Source organism: Salvelinus sp. IW2-2015, unplaced genomic scaffold (genome assembly GCF_002910315.2).
Source record: "Salvelinus sp. IW2-2015 unplaced genomic scaffold, ASM291031v2 Un_scaffold1895, whole genome shotgun sequence".
NCBI lineage: Eukaryota > Metazoa > Chordata > Actinopteri > Salmoniformes > Salmonidae > Salvelinus > Salvelinus sp. IW2-2015.
The window spans coordinates 105,738-122,062 of record NW_019943256.1 but is presented as its reverse complement, the minus strand read 5'-3'; the positions used below and the strand labels follow the sequence as shown (position 1 = coordinate 122,062).

The window sequence follows — 16,325 nt, the reverse complement described above, 5'->3', positions numbered from 1 at the left end:
GCTACACCGTTGAACAAAACGATATTAAGTAACAAGGTCAGCGAATGATGTCATATTTATGCAAAATCAACAGAATGCAAAATTGCGCAAATGATGTCGCTGCAGTAGCAGCACGGACCCATTTTGATAGCACAAAAGAGGAGGGCATATTCTTGATTGACGGTAGTTGGACCAGTTACATCCATGCATCATTAACGAGATTGAGGACTCCAGACCAATACAAACCATCCGTAGTATTAACACGTTTTCGTCTTTTTGGAAACGGAAAGAAATCAGCATGGAGACAGGCGATGGGAGTTTGTGAGCTGAATGTCGCCGATAGATAGTAAATACAACTCTGCGTTGTCTAACTGCCATATTCAAGTATTTCAGTCACCACCAGAACGTTTGACAGAATGCCTCGAGTCAATCTCACGTGAGATTTGCCTTTTGACTAAACGATGGTAACATTTCACATGGACAGCTGTAGTTGTTATAGCTTCTGCCGAGAATAGGGTCTACACATAACCTAGCTATCTACATACAATGGGCAGAGCCGATCAGCTATGCAACATTTGTTGTGATTTGCTTTGAATCATAATGTCGCCATGCACTTGGGGATTGTGGAGAAGCGCTATTCACACCCTCAAGACACTCAGGTTAGTCAAAACTCTCTGGGCTAGTTGCCTTTATTTCAATTAAATGTATCCTGATCATAACCATACTTCTACCGTTTTATAACCAATATATCCCTTAATAATATCCCTTAACAGATCGATAACCCACATTTTGTTACCCAGCCATATAACAGTCCCATGATCTGACTTGTCTTCCCTGCCTTAAAATGAGCAATAATAATACATATAGTTGCAAGCGGCGATGACCCGGGGTCCAAGCCCTTTTAAGTCCCGTTTTCGCTTGCTCAAATATTACGCCTTATTTTACAAGTCATAAAAAATGTGTTTCTGGTACAACACCCCTCACTGTCTAGGGATGTCTGTCAAAGATGCAGGGGTAAGGTTTGACCCTCGGCTGCCTTGGGTTGGTATGTATTACTAAGGCACTAGTCCTCTGAGCCGTGCTCACCTCATGGTTGAACACTATGAAAGTATTCAGACCCCTTTACTTTTTCTACATTTTGTTACGTTACAGCCTTATTCTAAAATGGATTAATTAAAACATTTCCCTCAGGAATCTACACACAATACCCCATAATGACAAAGTGAAGAAAACAAATGTTGAAATTTTAGCAAATGTATTAAAAACAGAAATACCTTATTTACATAAGTATTCAGACCCTTTGCTATGAGACTTGAAATTGAGCTCAGGTGCATCCTGTTTCCATTGGTCATCCCTGAGCTATTTCTACAACTTGGAGTCCACCTGTGGTAAATTCAATTGATTGGACATGATTTGGAAAGGCACACACCTGTCTATATAAGGTCCCACAGTTGACKGTGCATGTCAGAGCAAAAGCAAAGCTGTGATGTTGAAGGAATTGTCCGTAGAGCGCCGAGACAGGATTGTGTCGAGGTATAGATCTGGGGAAGGGTACCAAAGAATGTCTGCAGCGTTGAAGGTCCCTAAGAACTCAGTGGCCTCCATCATTCTTAAATGGAAGAAGTTTGGAACCACCAAGGCCCTTCCTAGAGCTGGCCGCCCGGCCAAACTGAGCAATTAGGGGAGAAGGGCCATGGTCAGGGAGGTGACCAAGAACCCAATGGTCACTCTGACAAAACTCTAGACTTCCTCTGTGGAGATGGGTGAACCATCAGGACCTCAGACTGGGGTGAAGGTTCACCTTCCAACAGGACAATGACCCTAAGCACACAGCCAAGACATCGCAGGAGTGGCTTCGGGACAAGTCTCTGAATGTCCTTGAGTGGCCCAGCCAGAGCCCGGACTTGAACCCGATCGACCATCTCTGGAAAGACCTGAAAATAGCTGTGCAGCAACGCTCCCCATCCAACCTGACAGAGCTTGAGGGGATCTGCAGAGAAGAATGGTAGAAACTCCCCAAATACAGGTGTGCCAAGCTTGTAGAGTCATACCCAAGAAGACTCAAGGCTGTAATCACTGCCAAAGGTGCTTCAACAAAGTACTGAGGAWAGCGTCTGAATAATTATGTAAATGTGATATTTATTTAGAGGGGGGGGGGGGGGGGGSAATTTAATCCATTTCATAATAAGGCTGTAACGTAACAAAATGTGGAAAAAGTCAAGGGGTCTGAATACTTTCAGAATGCCCTGTATGTGGATGAATTGCAGGTTCCAGTGTTTCACAAATCATATAACATTCCATTCAGCAGGTCGCTTTCATCCGAAGCCACCTAGTCATGCTTGCATACATTCTTTACACTTGGGTGGTCGTGAGAATCGAACCCACTATTTTGCCAGCGCCATGCTCTACCAACTGAGCTACAGAGAACCACCATGTGGGTAGTGGACAACTGCACACTTCAGGGAAAAAGTGCAGAGTATTGACATGCCTGCAAGGGCTCCAACCCTCCAATAGCACAAATACACTGAGTGGACAAAACATTAAGAACACCTTCCTAGTATTGAGTTGCACCCATCCTTGGACTCTACAAGGTGTTGAAAGCATTCCACAGGGATGCTGGGCCATGTTGACTCCTATGCTTCTCACAGTTGTGTCAAGTTGGCTGGATGTCCGTTGGGTGGTGGACCATTCTTGATACACACGGTAAACCGTTGAGTGTGAAAAACCCAACAGCATTGCAGTTCTTGACACAAACCGGTGCGCCTGGCACCTACTACCATATCCCGTTCAAAGGCACTTCATTATTTTGTCTTGCCCATTCACCCTCTGAATGGCACACATACACAATCCATTTCTCAATTGTCTCAAGACTTAAACGTCCTTCTTTAACCTGTCTCCTCCCCTTCATCTACTCTGAGGTGGATTTAACAAGTGACATCAATAAGGGATCATAGCTTTCACCTGGATTCACCTGGTCAGTCTATGTCATGGAAAGAACTGGTGTTCTTAATGTTTTGTACACTCAATGTAGATGTATATTCGGCCCAACATTAGAATTCTATAATGTACTGAACTGTACTGTAATGTACTGAACTGTAATGTACTGTACTGCAATGTGCTGTAATGTACTGAACTGTAATGTACTGTAATGTACTGTACTGCAATGTGCTGTAATGTACTGCACTGTAATGTACAGTAATGTACTGAACTGTGCTGTAATGTACTGAACTGTAATGTACTGTAATGTAATGTACTGAACTGTGCTGTAATGTACTGTAATGTACTGAACTGTAATGTAATGTACTGAACTGAACTGTGCTGTAATGTACTGTAATGTACTGAACTGTAATGTACTGTGCTGAATTGTACTGTGCTGTAATGTACTGAACCGGTCACAACCTGTAGACTTGTTTACGTGCTGCTGTGCGGTTTGTTGCTAACCTTACTTTGCTACCTGCCAACTTTACGTTTTTTACTATTTAATTACTGTTTTATATATATTTTTTCTTCCCTCGCTCGACTTTTCATTCAACTTTTTCACCCCGGACGCTTTATCTGGACGTGGTTCGTCAGGACCTCCACCAGCCGAAGCTAAGTAGAAACATTAACATGATGCCTTCTAATTGCAGTCGCTGTACTCATAATATACAGGAGAACGATCGCCTTACGGCGAGGATAGCTGTGCTGCAAGCCCAGCTTCAGACGCAATCGTTAGGCAAGGGTAATGTAAGTGTAGGAAAGGATGAAACAGCGTCTGTGCCACCAGTAAGTACAGATAGTAACGTTAGTATAAATCCCCTCACACAGTCCCCGCAGCCGGACAACTTTCTCATAGCTTCTGGAGGGAAATGCTGTAGGAATGCTCAACCGGTGTCGCTCATTCAGCCGACAGAAACTTTCAACTGGTTCTCCCCATTAAGCAACGGATCGGAGGCAGAGGCCGAGCCTTCTCTGGACTCTACTCCTCCCGTTACGGGGTCTGAGACACCGAAGCCTCCCACCATTAGCTCTGACAAATTGAACACCCTAGTCATTGGCGACACTGTTACCCTCAGTATTAGACTTAAAACGAATCATTCAGCAATCATACACTGTTTACCAGGGGGCAGGACTACCGACGTTAAGGATAATCTGAAGATGGTGTTGGCTAAGGCTTAAACTGGTGAGTGTAGAGAGTATAGGGATATTGTTATCCACGTCGGCAACAACGATGTTAGGATGAAACAGTCAGAGGTCACCAAGCGCAACATAGCTTCAGCGTGTAAATCAGCTAGAAAGATGTGTCGGCATCGAGTAATTGTCTCTGGCCCCCTCCCAGTTAGGGGGAGTGATGAGCTCTACAGCAGTCTCACAACTCAATCGCTGGTTGAAAACTGTTTTCTGCCCCTGCCAAAAGATAGAATTTGTAGATAATTGTCCCTCTTTCTGGGACTCACCCACAAACAGGACCAAGCCTGAGGAGTAACGGACTCCATCCTAGCTGGAGGGGTGCTCTCATCTTATCTACGAACATAAACAGGACTCTAACTCCCCTAGGTCCACAATGAGATAGGGTGCAGGCCAGCTTAGTGGAGTCTGCCACTAGCACAGTCAGTGTAGTCAGCTCAGCTATCCCCATTGAGATCGTGTCTGTGCCTCGATCTAGGTTGGGCAAAACTAAACATGGCGGTGTTCGCCTTAGCAATCTCACTGGAGTAAAGACCTCCTCCATTCCTGTCATTATTGAAAGAGATTGTGATACCTTACATCTCAAAATAGGGCTACTTAGTGTTAGATCCCTCACTTCCAAGGCAGTTATAGTCAATGAACTGATCATATCCTTGATGTGATTGGCCTGACTGAAACATTTCATCTTTTGAGCTTTTAGTCATGAAATCAATGCAGCCTACTCAATCACTTTTTATAGCTACTGTTTACAGGCATCCTGGGCCATATACAACGTTCCTCACTGAATTCCCTGAATTCCTATCGAACCTTGTAGTCATAGCAGATAATATTCAAATTTTGGTAACTTTAAAAATCACATGGAAAAGTCCACAGACCCACTTCAAAAGGCTTTCGGAGCCATCATTGACTCAGTGGGTTTTGTCCAACATGTCTCCGGACCTACTCACTATCACAGTCATACTCGGGACCTAGTTTTGTCCCGTGGAATAAATGTTGTGGATCTTAATGTTTTTCATCATAATCCTGGACTATCGGACCACCATTTTATTACGTTTGCAATCTCAACAAATAATCTGCTCAGACCCCAACCAAGGATCATCAAAAGCCGTGCTATAAATTCTCGGACAACACAAAGATTCCTAGATGCCCTTCCAGACTCCCTGCACCTACCGAAGGACGTCAGAGTACAAAAATCAGTTAACTACCTAACTGAGGAACTCAATTTAGCCTTGCGTAAATCCCTAGATGCAGTCGCACCCCTAAAAACTAAAATCAAACTTGGAAGCTTGGAAAGACAGTACCGTGCAGTATCAAAGAGCCCTCACTGCTGCTCGATCATCCTATTTTTCAACTTAATTGAGGAAAATAAGAACAATCCTAAATGTATTTTTGATACTGTCGCAAAGCTAACTAAAAAGCAGCATTCCCCAAGAGAGGATGGCTTTCACTTCTGCAGTGATAAATTCATGAACTTCTTTGACGAAAAGATCATCAAATTACGGACTCCTCTTTACATCTGCGAATTTCTCCAATGCTCAGTTGTCCTGAGTCTGCACAACACTGACGGGACCTAAGATCAAGGGAGACACTCAAGTTTTTTAGTACTATATCTCTTGACACATTGATGAAAATAGTCAAGGCCTCTAAACCTTCAAGCTGCATACTGGACCTTATTCCAACTAAACTACTGAAAGAGCTGCTTCCTGTGCTTGGCCCTCCTATGTTGAACATAATACACCTATCCACCGAATGTGTACCAAACTCACTAAAATTGGCAGTAATAAAGCCTCTCTTGAAAAAGCCAAACCTTGACCCAGAAAATATAAAAAAACTATTGGCCTCTATCGAATCTAACATTCCTCTAAAAAAAAATGGAAAAAGCTGTTGCGCAGCAACTCACTGCCTTCCTGTAAACATACAATGTATACGAAACGCTTCGGGTTGGTTTTAGACCACATCATAGCACTGAGACTGCACTTGTGAAGGCGGTAAATTACCTTTTAATGGCGTCAGACCGAGGCTTTGTATCTGTCCTCGTGCTCCTGGACCTGATGCCTGCGTTTGATACCATCGATCAACACGTTCTTTTGGAGAGATTGCAAACCCAAATTGGTCTACACGGACAAGTTCTGGCCTGGTTTAGATCTTATCCGTTGGAAAGATATCAGTTTGTCTCTGTAGATGATTTGTCCTCTGACAAATCAACTGTAAATTTCGGTATTCCTCAAGGTTCCGTTTTAGGACCACTATTGTTTTCACTACATATTTTACCTCTTGGTGATGTCATTCGGAAACATAATGTTAACTTTCACTGCTATGTGGACGACACACAGCTGTACATTTCGATGAAACATGGTGAAGCCCCAAAATTGCCCTTCCTGGAAGCCTGTGTTTCAGACATAAGGAAGTGGATGGCGGCAAATGTTCTACTTTTAAACTCGGACAAAACAGAGATGCTACTTCTATGTCCCAAGAAACAAAGATCTTCTGTTGAATCTGACAATTAATCTTGATGGTTGTACAGTCGTCTCAAATAAAACTGAAGGACCTCGGCGTTACTCTGGACCCTGATCTCTCTTTTGACGAACATATCAATACTTTTTCAAGGACAGCTTTTTACCATCAATTTTACATTGCAAAAATCAGAAACTTTCTGTCCAAACATGATGCAGAAAAATGTATCCATGCTTTTGTCACTTCTAGATTAGACTACTGCAATGTTCTACTTTCCGGCTACCCAGATAAAGCACTAAATAAACTTAAATTAGTGCTAAACACGGCTGATAGAATCTTGACTAGAACCAAAATCATATTACTCCAGTGCTAGCCTCCCTCTGATTTCAAGGTTTTACTGCTAACCTACAAAGCTTTACATGGGCTTGCTCCTACCTATCTTTCCCGATTTGGTCCTGCCGTACATACCTACACGTACGCTATGGTCACAAGACGCAGGCCTCCTTACTGTCCCTATAATTTCTAAGCAAACAGCTGGAGGCAGGGCTTTCTCCTATAGAGCTCAATTTTTATGGAATGGTCTGCCTATCCATGTGAGAGACGTAGACTCTGTCTCGACCTTTACTGAGACTCATCTCTTCAGTAGGTCCTATGATTGAGTGTAGTCTGGCCCAGGAGTGTGAAGGTGAACGGAAAGGCACTGGAGCAACGAACCGCCCATGCTGTCTCTGCCTGGCTGGTTCCCCCCTCTCCACTGGGATTCTCTGCCTCAAACCCTATTACGGGGGCTGAGTCACTGGCTTACTGGTGCTCTTACATGCCGTCCCTAGAAGGGGTGCGTCACTTGAGTGGGTTGAGTCACTGACGTGATCTTACTGTCCGGTTTGGCGCCCCCCCCTAGGGTTCGTGCAGTGGGGGAGATCTTCGTGGGCTATACTCGGCCTTGTCTCAGGATAGTAGGTTGGTGGTTGAAGATATCTCTCTAGTGGTGTGGGGGCTGTGCTTTGGCAGAGTGGGTGGGATTATATCCTGCTTGTTTGTCCCTGTCCGTGGGTATTGTCGGACGGTGCCACAATGTCTCCCGACCCCTCCTGTCTCAGCCTCCAGTATTTATGCTGCAATAGTTTATGTGTCGGGGGGCTAGGGTCAGTCTGTTATATCTAGAGTATTTCTACTGTCTTATCCGGTGTCCTGTGTGAATTTAAGTATGTTCTCTCTAATTCTCTCTCTTCTTCTCTTCTCTCTCTCTCTTTCTTTCTTTCTTTCCTTCTTTCTCTCGGAGGACCTGAGCCCTAGGACCATGCCTCAGGACTACCTGGCCTGATGACTCCTTGCTGTCCCCAGTCCACCTGGACGTGCTGCTGCTCCAGTTTCAACTGTTCTGCCTGCGGCTATGGAACCCTGACCTGTTCACCGGACGTGCTACCTGTCCCAGACCTGCTGTTTTCAACTCTCTAGAGACCGCAGGAGCGGTAGAGAAACTCTGAATGATCGGCTATGAAAAGCCAACTGACGTTTACTCCTGAGGTGCTGACCTGTTGCACCCTCTACAACCACTGTGATTATTATTATTTGACCCTGCTGGTCATCTATGAACATTTGAACATCTTGGCCATGTTCTGTTATAATCTCCACCCGGCACAGCCAGAAGAGGACTGGCCACCCCTCATAGCCTGGTTCCTCTCTAGGTTTCTTCCTAGGTTCCAGCCTTTCTAGGGAGTTTTTCCTAGCCACCATGCTTCTACACCTGCATTGCTTGCTGTTTGGAGTTTTAGGCTGGGTTTCAGTACAGCACTTTGAGATATCAGCTGATGTAAGAAGGGCTTTATAAATACATTTGATTGAACTGTACTGTAATGTACTGAACTGTACTGTACTGTAATGTACTGAACTGTAATGTACTGTAATGTGCTGAACTGTAATGTACTGAACTGTAATGTACTGAACTGAACTGTAATGTACTGAACTGTAATGTACTGAACTGAACTGTAATGTACTGAACTATAATGTACTGAACTGAACTGAACTGTAATGTACTGAACTGTACTGTGTTGTAATGTACTGTACTTTACTGTACTGAATCTACTGTATTGTACTGTACTTTACTGTAATGTACTATACTAGACTACTGTACTGAACTATACTGTGCTATACTAGACTACTGTACTGAACTATACTGTATATACTAGACTGTACTGTACAGAACTATACTGTACTATACTAGACTACTGTACTGAACTATACTGTACTATACTTAGATACTGTCTGAACTATACTGTACTTACAGATACTATACGACTACTGTACTGAACTATACTGTGTTGCAATGTACTGAACATAATTGTAGTGTACTACACTGTACTATACTGTACTGAATCTACTGTATTGTACTTTACTGTAATGTACTATACTAGACTGTACTGTACAGAACTATACTGTGCTATACTAGACTGTACTGTACAGAACTGTACTATACTAGACTGTACTGAACTATACTGTGCTATACTGTACTGTACTGAAATATACTGTGCTATACTGTGCTGTACAGAACTATACTGTGCTATACTAGACTGTACTGTACAGAACTATACTGTACTATACTAGACTACTGTACTGAACTATACAGTGCTATATTGTACTGTACTGAAATATACTGTGCTATACTGTGCTGTACTAAACTATACTGTGCTATACTAGACTCCTGTACTGAAATATACTGTGCTATACTGTACTGTACTGAAATATACTATACTAGACTGTACTGTACTGAACTATATTGTACTATACTAGACTACTGTACTGACTATACTGTACTATACTAGACTGTATTGTACGGAACTATACTGTACTATACTATTTTTACTCGTTTAACCTGGTCTTGGTCAGGGCATGGTCTCATCCACTGGTCCTTGCACTGGGTCTTAAAAGCTCTTGGTCTGGATTTAAAGGGTTCTGGTCCGACTTCATCTCTGTACTCTCACCAACAATCATATACTTTTGAATCCATGTGGGTAGTGGACCAGTGCAGACTTCAGGAAACATTGTAGAGTATTGAGATGCATGGCCAGCAGGGTCCCTTCCTCGTGGCCTTCCCTCATGGCCTTCGTCTTCCTCATGGCCTTTCCTCAGGGCCTTCCCTCAGGGCTTTCCTCATGGCCTTCCTCATGGCCTTCCTCATGGCCTTCCCTCATGGCCTTTCCTCAGGGCCTTCCTTCGGCCTTCCCTCATGGCCTTCCCTCATGGCCTTCCTCAGGGCCTTCCCTCATGGCCTTCCCTCATGGCCTTCCTCAGGCTTCCCTCTGGCCTTCCTCAGGGCCTTCCCTCAGGGCCTTCCCTCAGGGGCTTCCCTCATGGCTTTCCTCATGGCCCCTCAGGGCCTTCCCTCATGGCCTTCCCCATGGCCCCTCATGGCTTCCTCAATGCTTCCCTCAGGGCCTTCCCTCAGGGCCTTCCCTCATGGCCTTCCCTCAGGGCCTTCCCTCATGGCCTTAGTCTTCCCTCATGGCCTTCCCTCAGGGCCTTCCCTCATGGCCTTAGTCTTCCCTCAGGGCCTTCCCTCCAAGACTGACTTGAATTGTCAGGCCCGACCTCACTCAACTTCATTGGCTCACAGCGGGCATGATGTTTACGATATCAACTGCTTTTGAAGATCTTAGTCTTGAGATGCTGTACACCAAGTTTCTGAGAAATCGGTATAGTGGTGTCCGAGTCCACGATCGTCAGCCTGATAAACTCTATGCGAAGGAGATGTGTTGCGCTGCATGAGGCAAATGGTGGTCACACCAGATACTGACTGGTTTTCTGATCCACGCCCCTACCTTTWAAAAAAAGGTATCTGTGACCAACTGATGCATATCTGTATTCCCAGTCATGTGAAATCCATAGATTATGGCCTAATGACTGATTTCCCTACATGAACTGGAACTCATGAAAATCTTAGAAATTGTTCCATGTAGCGTTTTATATTTTTGTTCAGTGTATATATATATCGCACTTTTCAAGCACCCAGTCGCTTGACAATTGTATAAATGTCTTCAGCAGAGCATCTCCATCAGCGAGGGGCCTGTGTATCCCGACCAGAGCGGTATGCGATGCTGAGACCATCTTTGCCCTGTCGTCGGGCCACGGCAGGTGTGGGGTGGCGGTGGTCCGTGTCAGTGGTCCTGCCTCCTCCATGGTCCTGAGAAACATGGCAGGTCTGACCCAGGCTCTACCCCCTCCTCGTACCGCCCTGCTACGGAGGATCACTGACCCCCAGTCCAAAGAGTTGCTGGACCGAGGACTGGTCCTCTGGTTCAAAGGTCAGATCAGTCCTAGAGGACATCTCACAGTTATTATTGGATAAACCCACAATGCATTTTGATTTAAAAAAAATATATATAAGCATCTCATAGTAGCTGTTCTTGTTTGTCTTATCCAATGTTGTTGTGAATGTTGTTGTGCTTTCTTGTCAGGTCCCCACAGCTTCACAGGGGAAGACAGTGCAGAGTTTCATATTCACGGAGGTCCTGCAGTCATCACAGCTGTCTTACAAGCCCTAGGTAAACACACAGTCGTATGATGAGAGATAAGAGATATGGAACTAGGTTAGAGCACAGTCATTTGTAGAGAGATATGAGTGGTCTGATTGAGTGTGATGTCCAGAGTGTATCTGCTGATGCTCCAGATACTCAACTAGTCAAAAGAAGGCCCGTTTTATTGCTTCTTTAAGCAGCAAAACAGTTTTCAGCTGTGCTAACATAATTGCAAAAGGTTTTTCTAATGATCAATTAGCTTTTTAAAATGATAAACTTGGATTAGCTAACACAACGTGCCATTGGAACACAGGAGTGATGGTTGCTGATAATGGGCCTCTGTACGCCTATGTAGATATTCCATTAAAAATCAGCCATTTCCAGCTACAATAGTAATTTACAACATGAACAATGTCTACACTGTATTTCTGATCAATTTGATGTTATTTTAATGGACCCAAAAAAATTAAATCTTTCAAAAGCAAGGACATTTCTAAGTGACCCCAAACTTTTGAACGATAGTGTATATATATATATATATATATATATATATATATATATGTAGTACTAGGCTAGAGGCTAGAGGAGATAAGTGTTCTTGTAGCTGTTTCATCTGGTTGTCTGCGTTGCTTTCCTTCCTGCAAACACTTTCCTTGAACTCGAGAGCAATGCAGAACTGTTGTCAGCCTCCTTGCAATGTTCCTGTTTGGCTGCTAGGGGGCAGTGTTATATAAATGAATGTAAACTGTGCAGTGTCTCAGATTTGCATCTTCTCAGAACAGCCAGTCAACAACACAATACATAAAGCTGACGATTATATAATCCTGGTGTCTCCTGTAGCTATCAGCATTGTTCTTCTTTATTAACGCTGTAGTAGTACAACAGTCAGCTGTCTCTGGACACGTCAGCTGTCTCTAGAGCGTGTAAGGATCAGGCCACCATATTGACAACCAATAAATTAAGTTCTGTAAAGGTTCGAACAAAAACACCTTACCTCGTTGCCAGTGTTGTTTTTGCCACTCACAGTGACCCCAGAATGACCCTTCAACTCTGAACCTCCATGAGCCCAGAGCCGGTTAGGGGGTTTGTCTCTTTCTGGCAGTGTGTGTATTTCTCAGGACGACAAGGAGACAAGCAGCCAGCGGACACATAACATTAAATACGCATCAGGCTACCCGATGATACTCTGATAAATACAGAAATCAGGCTACCCGGTGGTACTCTGATAAATACAGAAATCAGGCTACCCGGTGGTACTCTGATAAATACAGAAATCAGGCTACCCGGTGGTACTCTGATAAATACAGAAAACCGTCAATCAAAATAAACGTTCTAACACAGTGACCATGTTATTTTTGGGAAGCAGATCTGAGTTCAGATAAATAAAGTTTGTACGTGAAAACTACTTCTAAGACGCATAAAAGTAGGTGTTCCAAACTAACTTCACTCGCTCTGAAGAGGGAGGTTCGCTCGGCTGGTGCTGGCTCATGTGGAGATCAAATACACCGCTGGAACGCTGGTTAAACCATGTACGTTTCATTTGAAAGATGGCTCAGAAAACCAGGTGTTTTAATCAGCGTATGCTTACTTTGATTATGACCTTATGCCAATTAAGATAAGCAGAGTAAGGTGTTTACATGACTAATGCCATACTCGGCCTACTGCCATAATCAGTTTAATATTGATTTATTACTGTCTATGTAAAATTACCCACTGAGTGTACAAAAAGTTGAGGACTTGTGAGGCGTCTGTTTCTCAAACTAGACACTCTAATGCACTTGTCCTCTTGCTCAGTTGTGCACCGGGGCCTCCCACTCCTCTTTCTATTCTGTTAGAGCCAGTTTGCGCTGTTCTGTAAAGGGAGTAGTACAGAGCGTTGTACGAGATCTTCAGTTTCTTGGCAATTTATTGCATGGAATAGCCTTCATTTCTCAGAACAAGAATAGACTGACGAATTTCAGAAGAAAGTTCTTTGTTTCTGGCCATTTTGAGCCTGTAATRGAACCCACAAATGCTGCTCCAGATACTCAACTAGTCTCAAGAAGGCCGGTTTTATTGCTTCTTTAATCAGAACAACAGTTTTCAGCTGTGCTAACATAATTGTAAAAGGGTTTTCTAATGATCAATTAGCTTTTTAAAATGATAAACTTGGATTAGCTAACACAACGTGCCATTGGAAACACAGGAGTGATGGTTGCTGATAATGGGCCTCTGTACGCCAATGTTGATATTCCATAAAAAGTCTGCCGTTTCCAGCTACAATAGTAATTTACAACTAACAATGTCTACACTGTATTTCTGATCAATTTGATGTTATTTTAATGTACAAAAAAATAGCTTTCTTTCAAAAACAAGGACATTTCTAAGTGACCCCAAACTTTTGAACGGTAGTGTACATTGCCTTAGTGAACCTTAGTAACCTTGGCTTGTGAACGATAGGGAACCTTATTAGTGACCCCAGTGTTGTCTTTGCCTTGCTGTGTGTGTGTAACTAATTAACCCTGGCTTTGACCCTGTTTGAGTAATCTCTGTCTTGCTGTGTGTGTGTGTAACTAATTAACCCTGGCTTTGACCCTGTTTGAGTAATTCTCTGTCTTGTTGTGTGTGTGTAACTAATTAACCCTGGCTTTGACCCTGTTTGAGTAATTCTCTGTCTTGCTGTGTGTGTGTAACTAATTAACCCTGGCTTTGACCCTGTTTGAGTAATCCTCTGTCTTGCTGTGTGTGTGTAACTAATTACCCTGGCTTTGACCCTGTTTGAGTAATTCTCTGTCTTGCTGTGTGTGTGTAACTAATTAACCCTGACTTTGACCCTGTTTTCTCTGTCTTGCTGTGCTGTGTGTGTTTAGCAGGAAGCCTGGAGGGTGTGAGGCCTGCGGAGGCAGGTGAGTTCCACGGAGGGCCTTCCACGCGGGGAAACTGGGCTTGACGGAGGTGGAGGGCCTGGGGGATCTGATCCACGCTGAGACTGAGGCCCAGAGGAGGCAGGCCCTCAGGCAGATGGACGGGGAGCTGGGCCGCCTCTACCAGGACTGGAGTTACAGGCTCAAACGGGTAGGTTCCCAGAGAAGGAGAAAATACATGGATGGTTACCTAGCCTGGATCGGCTTCACCCAACGTGTTGTTCTCTAAGCTACCTGGATCGGCTTCACCCAACGTGTTGTTCTCTGAGCTAGCCAGGCAGTTGTTGAGTGGTGTTGTATAGAAAACACACAGATCTCACAGTTAGGATTCAGACCTTTGTGGATACTGTAGAAGTCTAGGGTGAGCTGTTTTGAGTTGCCGTGGTTCCATTTGGCTGCGAGTCGTCCACAGGCCATTGTTAGTGTCGTTAAGTGTGTGCCGAGAGTGTCTTGTGTCTTATACTGTAGTGTCTGACAGCAGGGATGAGAGATCAGGGATCAGGAACCAGCTGATCCTAGATCTGTGCCAATGGGCAGCTTCTACCCAGAGTGTATCGTGTGATCTCTACCTTGCACCAGACCTGGGTATCAACACTTCACCACCTCTCCTGAGAGGAGTGCTACAGAAAAGAGCCTAATCTTGGTCTTCCTGAGGAAAACCGTCAGCAGTCTAACAAAATCCAATCTCTATTTTTGACAGTCAAAATAGTATGTTTGAATCTACTACTGTAGTTTCACCCTTTCCTTAGTTCGGCATGCAGACAATGCTGCTATTGTTCTCTGGTACAATGTGTGGATGGAGGGTACCTGCAGTTGGCTGATGTTCCTCTCCTAGTGGGCCTATTGAACTGTCAATCATTCTCTAGTGGGCCTATTGAACTGTCAATCATTCTCCTAGTGGGCCTATTGAACTGTCAATCATTCTCCTAGTGGGCCTATTGAACTGTCAATCATTCTCCTAGTGGGCCTATTGAACTGTCAATCATTCTCCTAGTGGGCCTATTGAACTGTCAATCATTCTCCTAGTGGGCCTATTGAACTGTCAATCATTCCATGTGTCAATCAACATCCAGATCTTTGCATTTCAGTAGCGATGAAGTCTTCACCTGTTCACTTCTGTCATGGCACAGGAGGGAGACAAGGAGAGGATGCTTTGTTTAGTCTACTGATGATTTGCACTGAATGATTTAGTCGACAGAGGATTAGTCGACTGAGAGGATTTAGTCGACTGAGAGGATTAGTCGACTGAGATGATTTAGTCTACTGAGATGATTTAGTCTACTGAGAATGATTTAGTCCCTGAGATGATTTAGTCCACTGAGAGATTGTACTGAGAGGATTTAGTGACTGAGAGTGATTTTAGTCTAGCTGAGCTGATTTAGTCACTGAGAGGATTTTAGTCGACTGAGAGGATTTAGCTGACTGAGATGATTTAGTCGACTGAGATGATTTAGTCTACTGAGATGATTAGTCGACTGAATGATTTAGTCGACTGAGAGGATTTAGTCTACTGAGATGATTTAGTCTACTGAGAGGATTTAGTCGACTGAGAGGATTTAGTCACTAGATGATTTAGTCGAGCTGAGATGATTTAGGTCGACTGAGAGGATTTAGTCGACTGAGATGATTTAGTCGACTGAGATGATTAGTACTGCGAGTTTTAGTCACTGAGAGGATTTAGTCGACTGAGGATTTAGTCTACTGAGATGATTTAGTCTACAGAGATGATTTAGTCTATCCCTCTGACCTAGAAGACAATCACGAACGAGAACTTAAATCATTGCCAAGGAATGATATAGAGAGGATCGTGATGAGGACCGCATGTATTGCTGTCTCTCTCGCTCAACGTCTGTCTTTGTTTGTCGTTTTCAGTGTTTGGCTCACGTGGAACCTTCATAGACTTCAGTGAAGATGAGCTCATCGAGGACGGGGTGTTAAATCAGGTGGGTACGCCCCCTTCTCGGAACAAATAACAATTACGGAAGTGAGTTTTCCAGGGGAGTTGGCATGGCTTTCCTGTTTGTATCTGCGGAGAGGGAGAGCTAGCGTCATTGAGAGGAGATATGCATCAAAGTGCAGAAAAGACAGTCTCCTTGGAGGAAGTGGGGAGAAGGGGCCACAGGGACATGCAGGCATTCATCTTGTTCAAAGCCCTGGCCTCTCAGGCTGTCCAACACAGGAAACACTGTCAGCAGCTACAAACCTGCTCTCTCTACCACTTCTCTCTCTCTGTCTCTCTCTCTCTCTCTACCACCTTTCTTTCTCTTCTCTCTCTCTTCTCTCTCTCTCTCTCTCTCTCTCTCTCTCC

The 16,325-nt window shown here is 44.0% G+C and overlaps 1 protein-coding gene across 1 annotated transcript in view; it reads left to right on the top strand.

The window, feature by feature from the left end:
* Window positions 1-238: 238 nt before the first annotated feature.
* The window catches only part of gtpbp3 (GTP binding protein 3, mitochondrial), a 48,197-nt gene continuing 32,110 nt past the window's right edge, over window positions 239-16,325 (top strand). Inside the window, 3 exon segments of the mRNA XM_070439757.1 lie at window positions 239-638; window positions 10,639-10,901; window positions 11,055-11,141. Coding sequence (XP_070295858.1) covers window positions 580-638; window positions 10,639-10,901; window positions 11,055-11,141 — 409 coding nt within the window. The 5' untranslated portion in view covers window positions 239-579.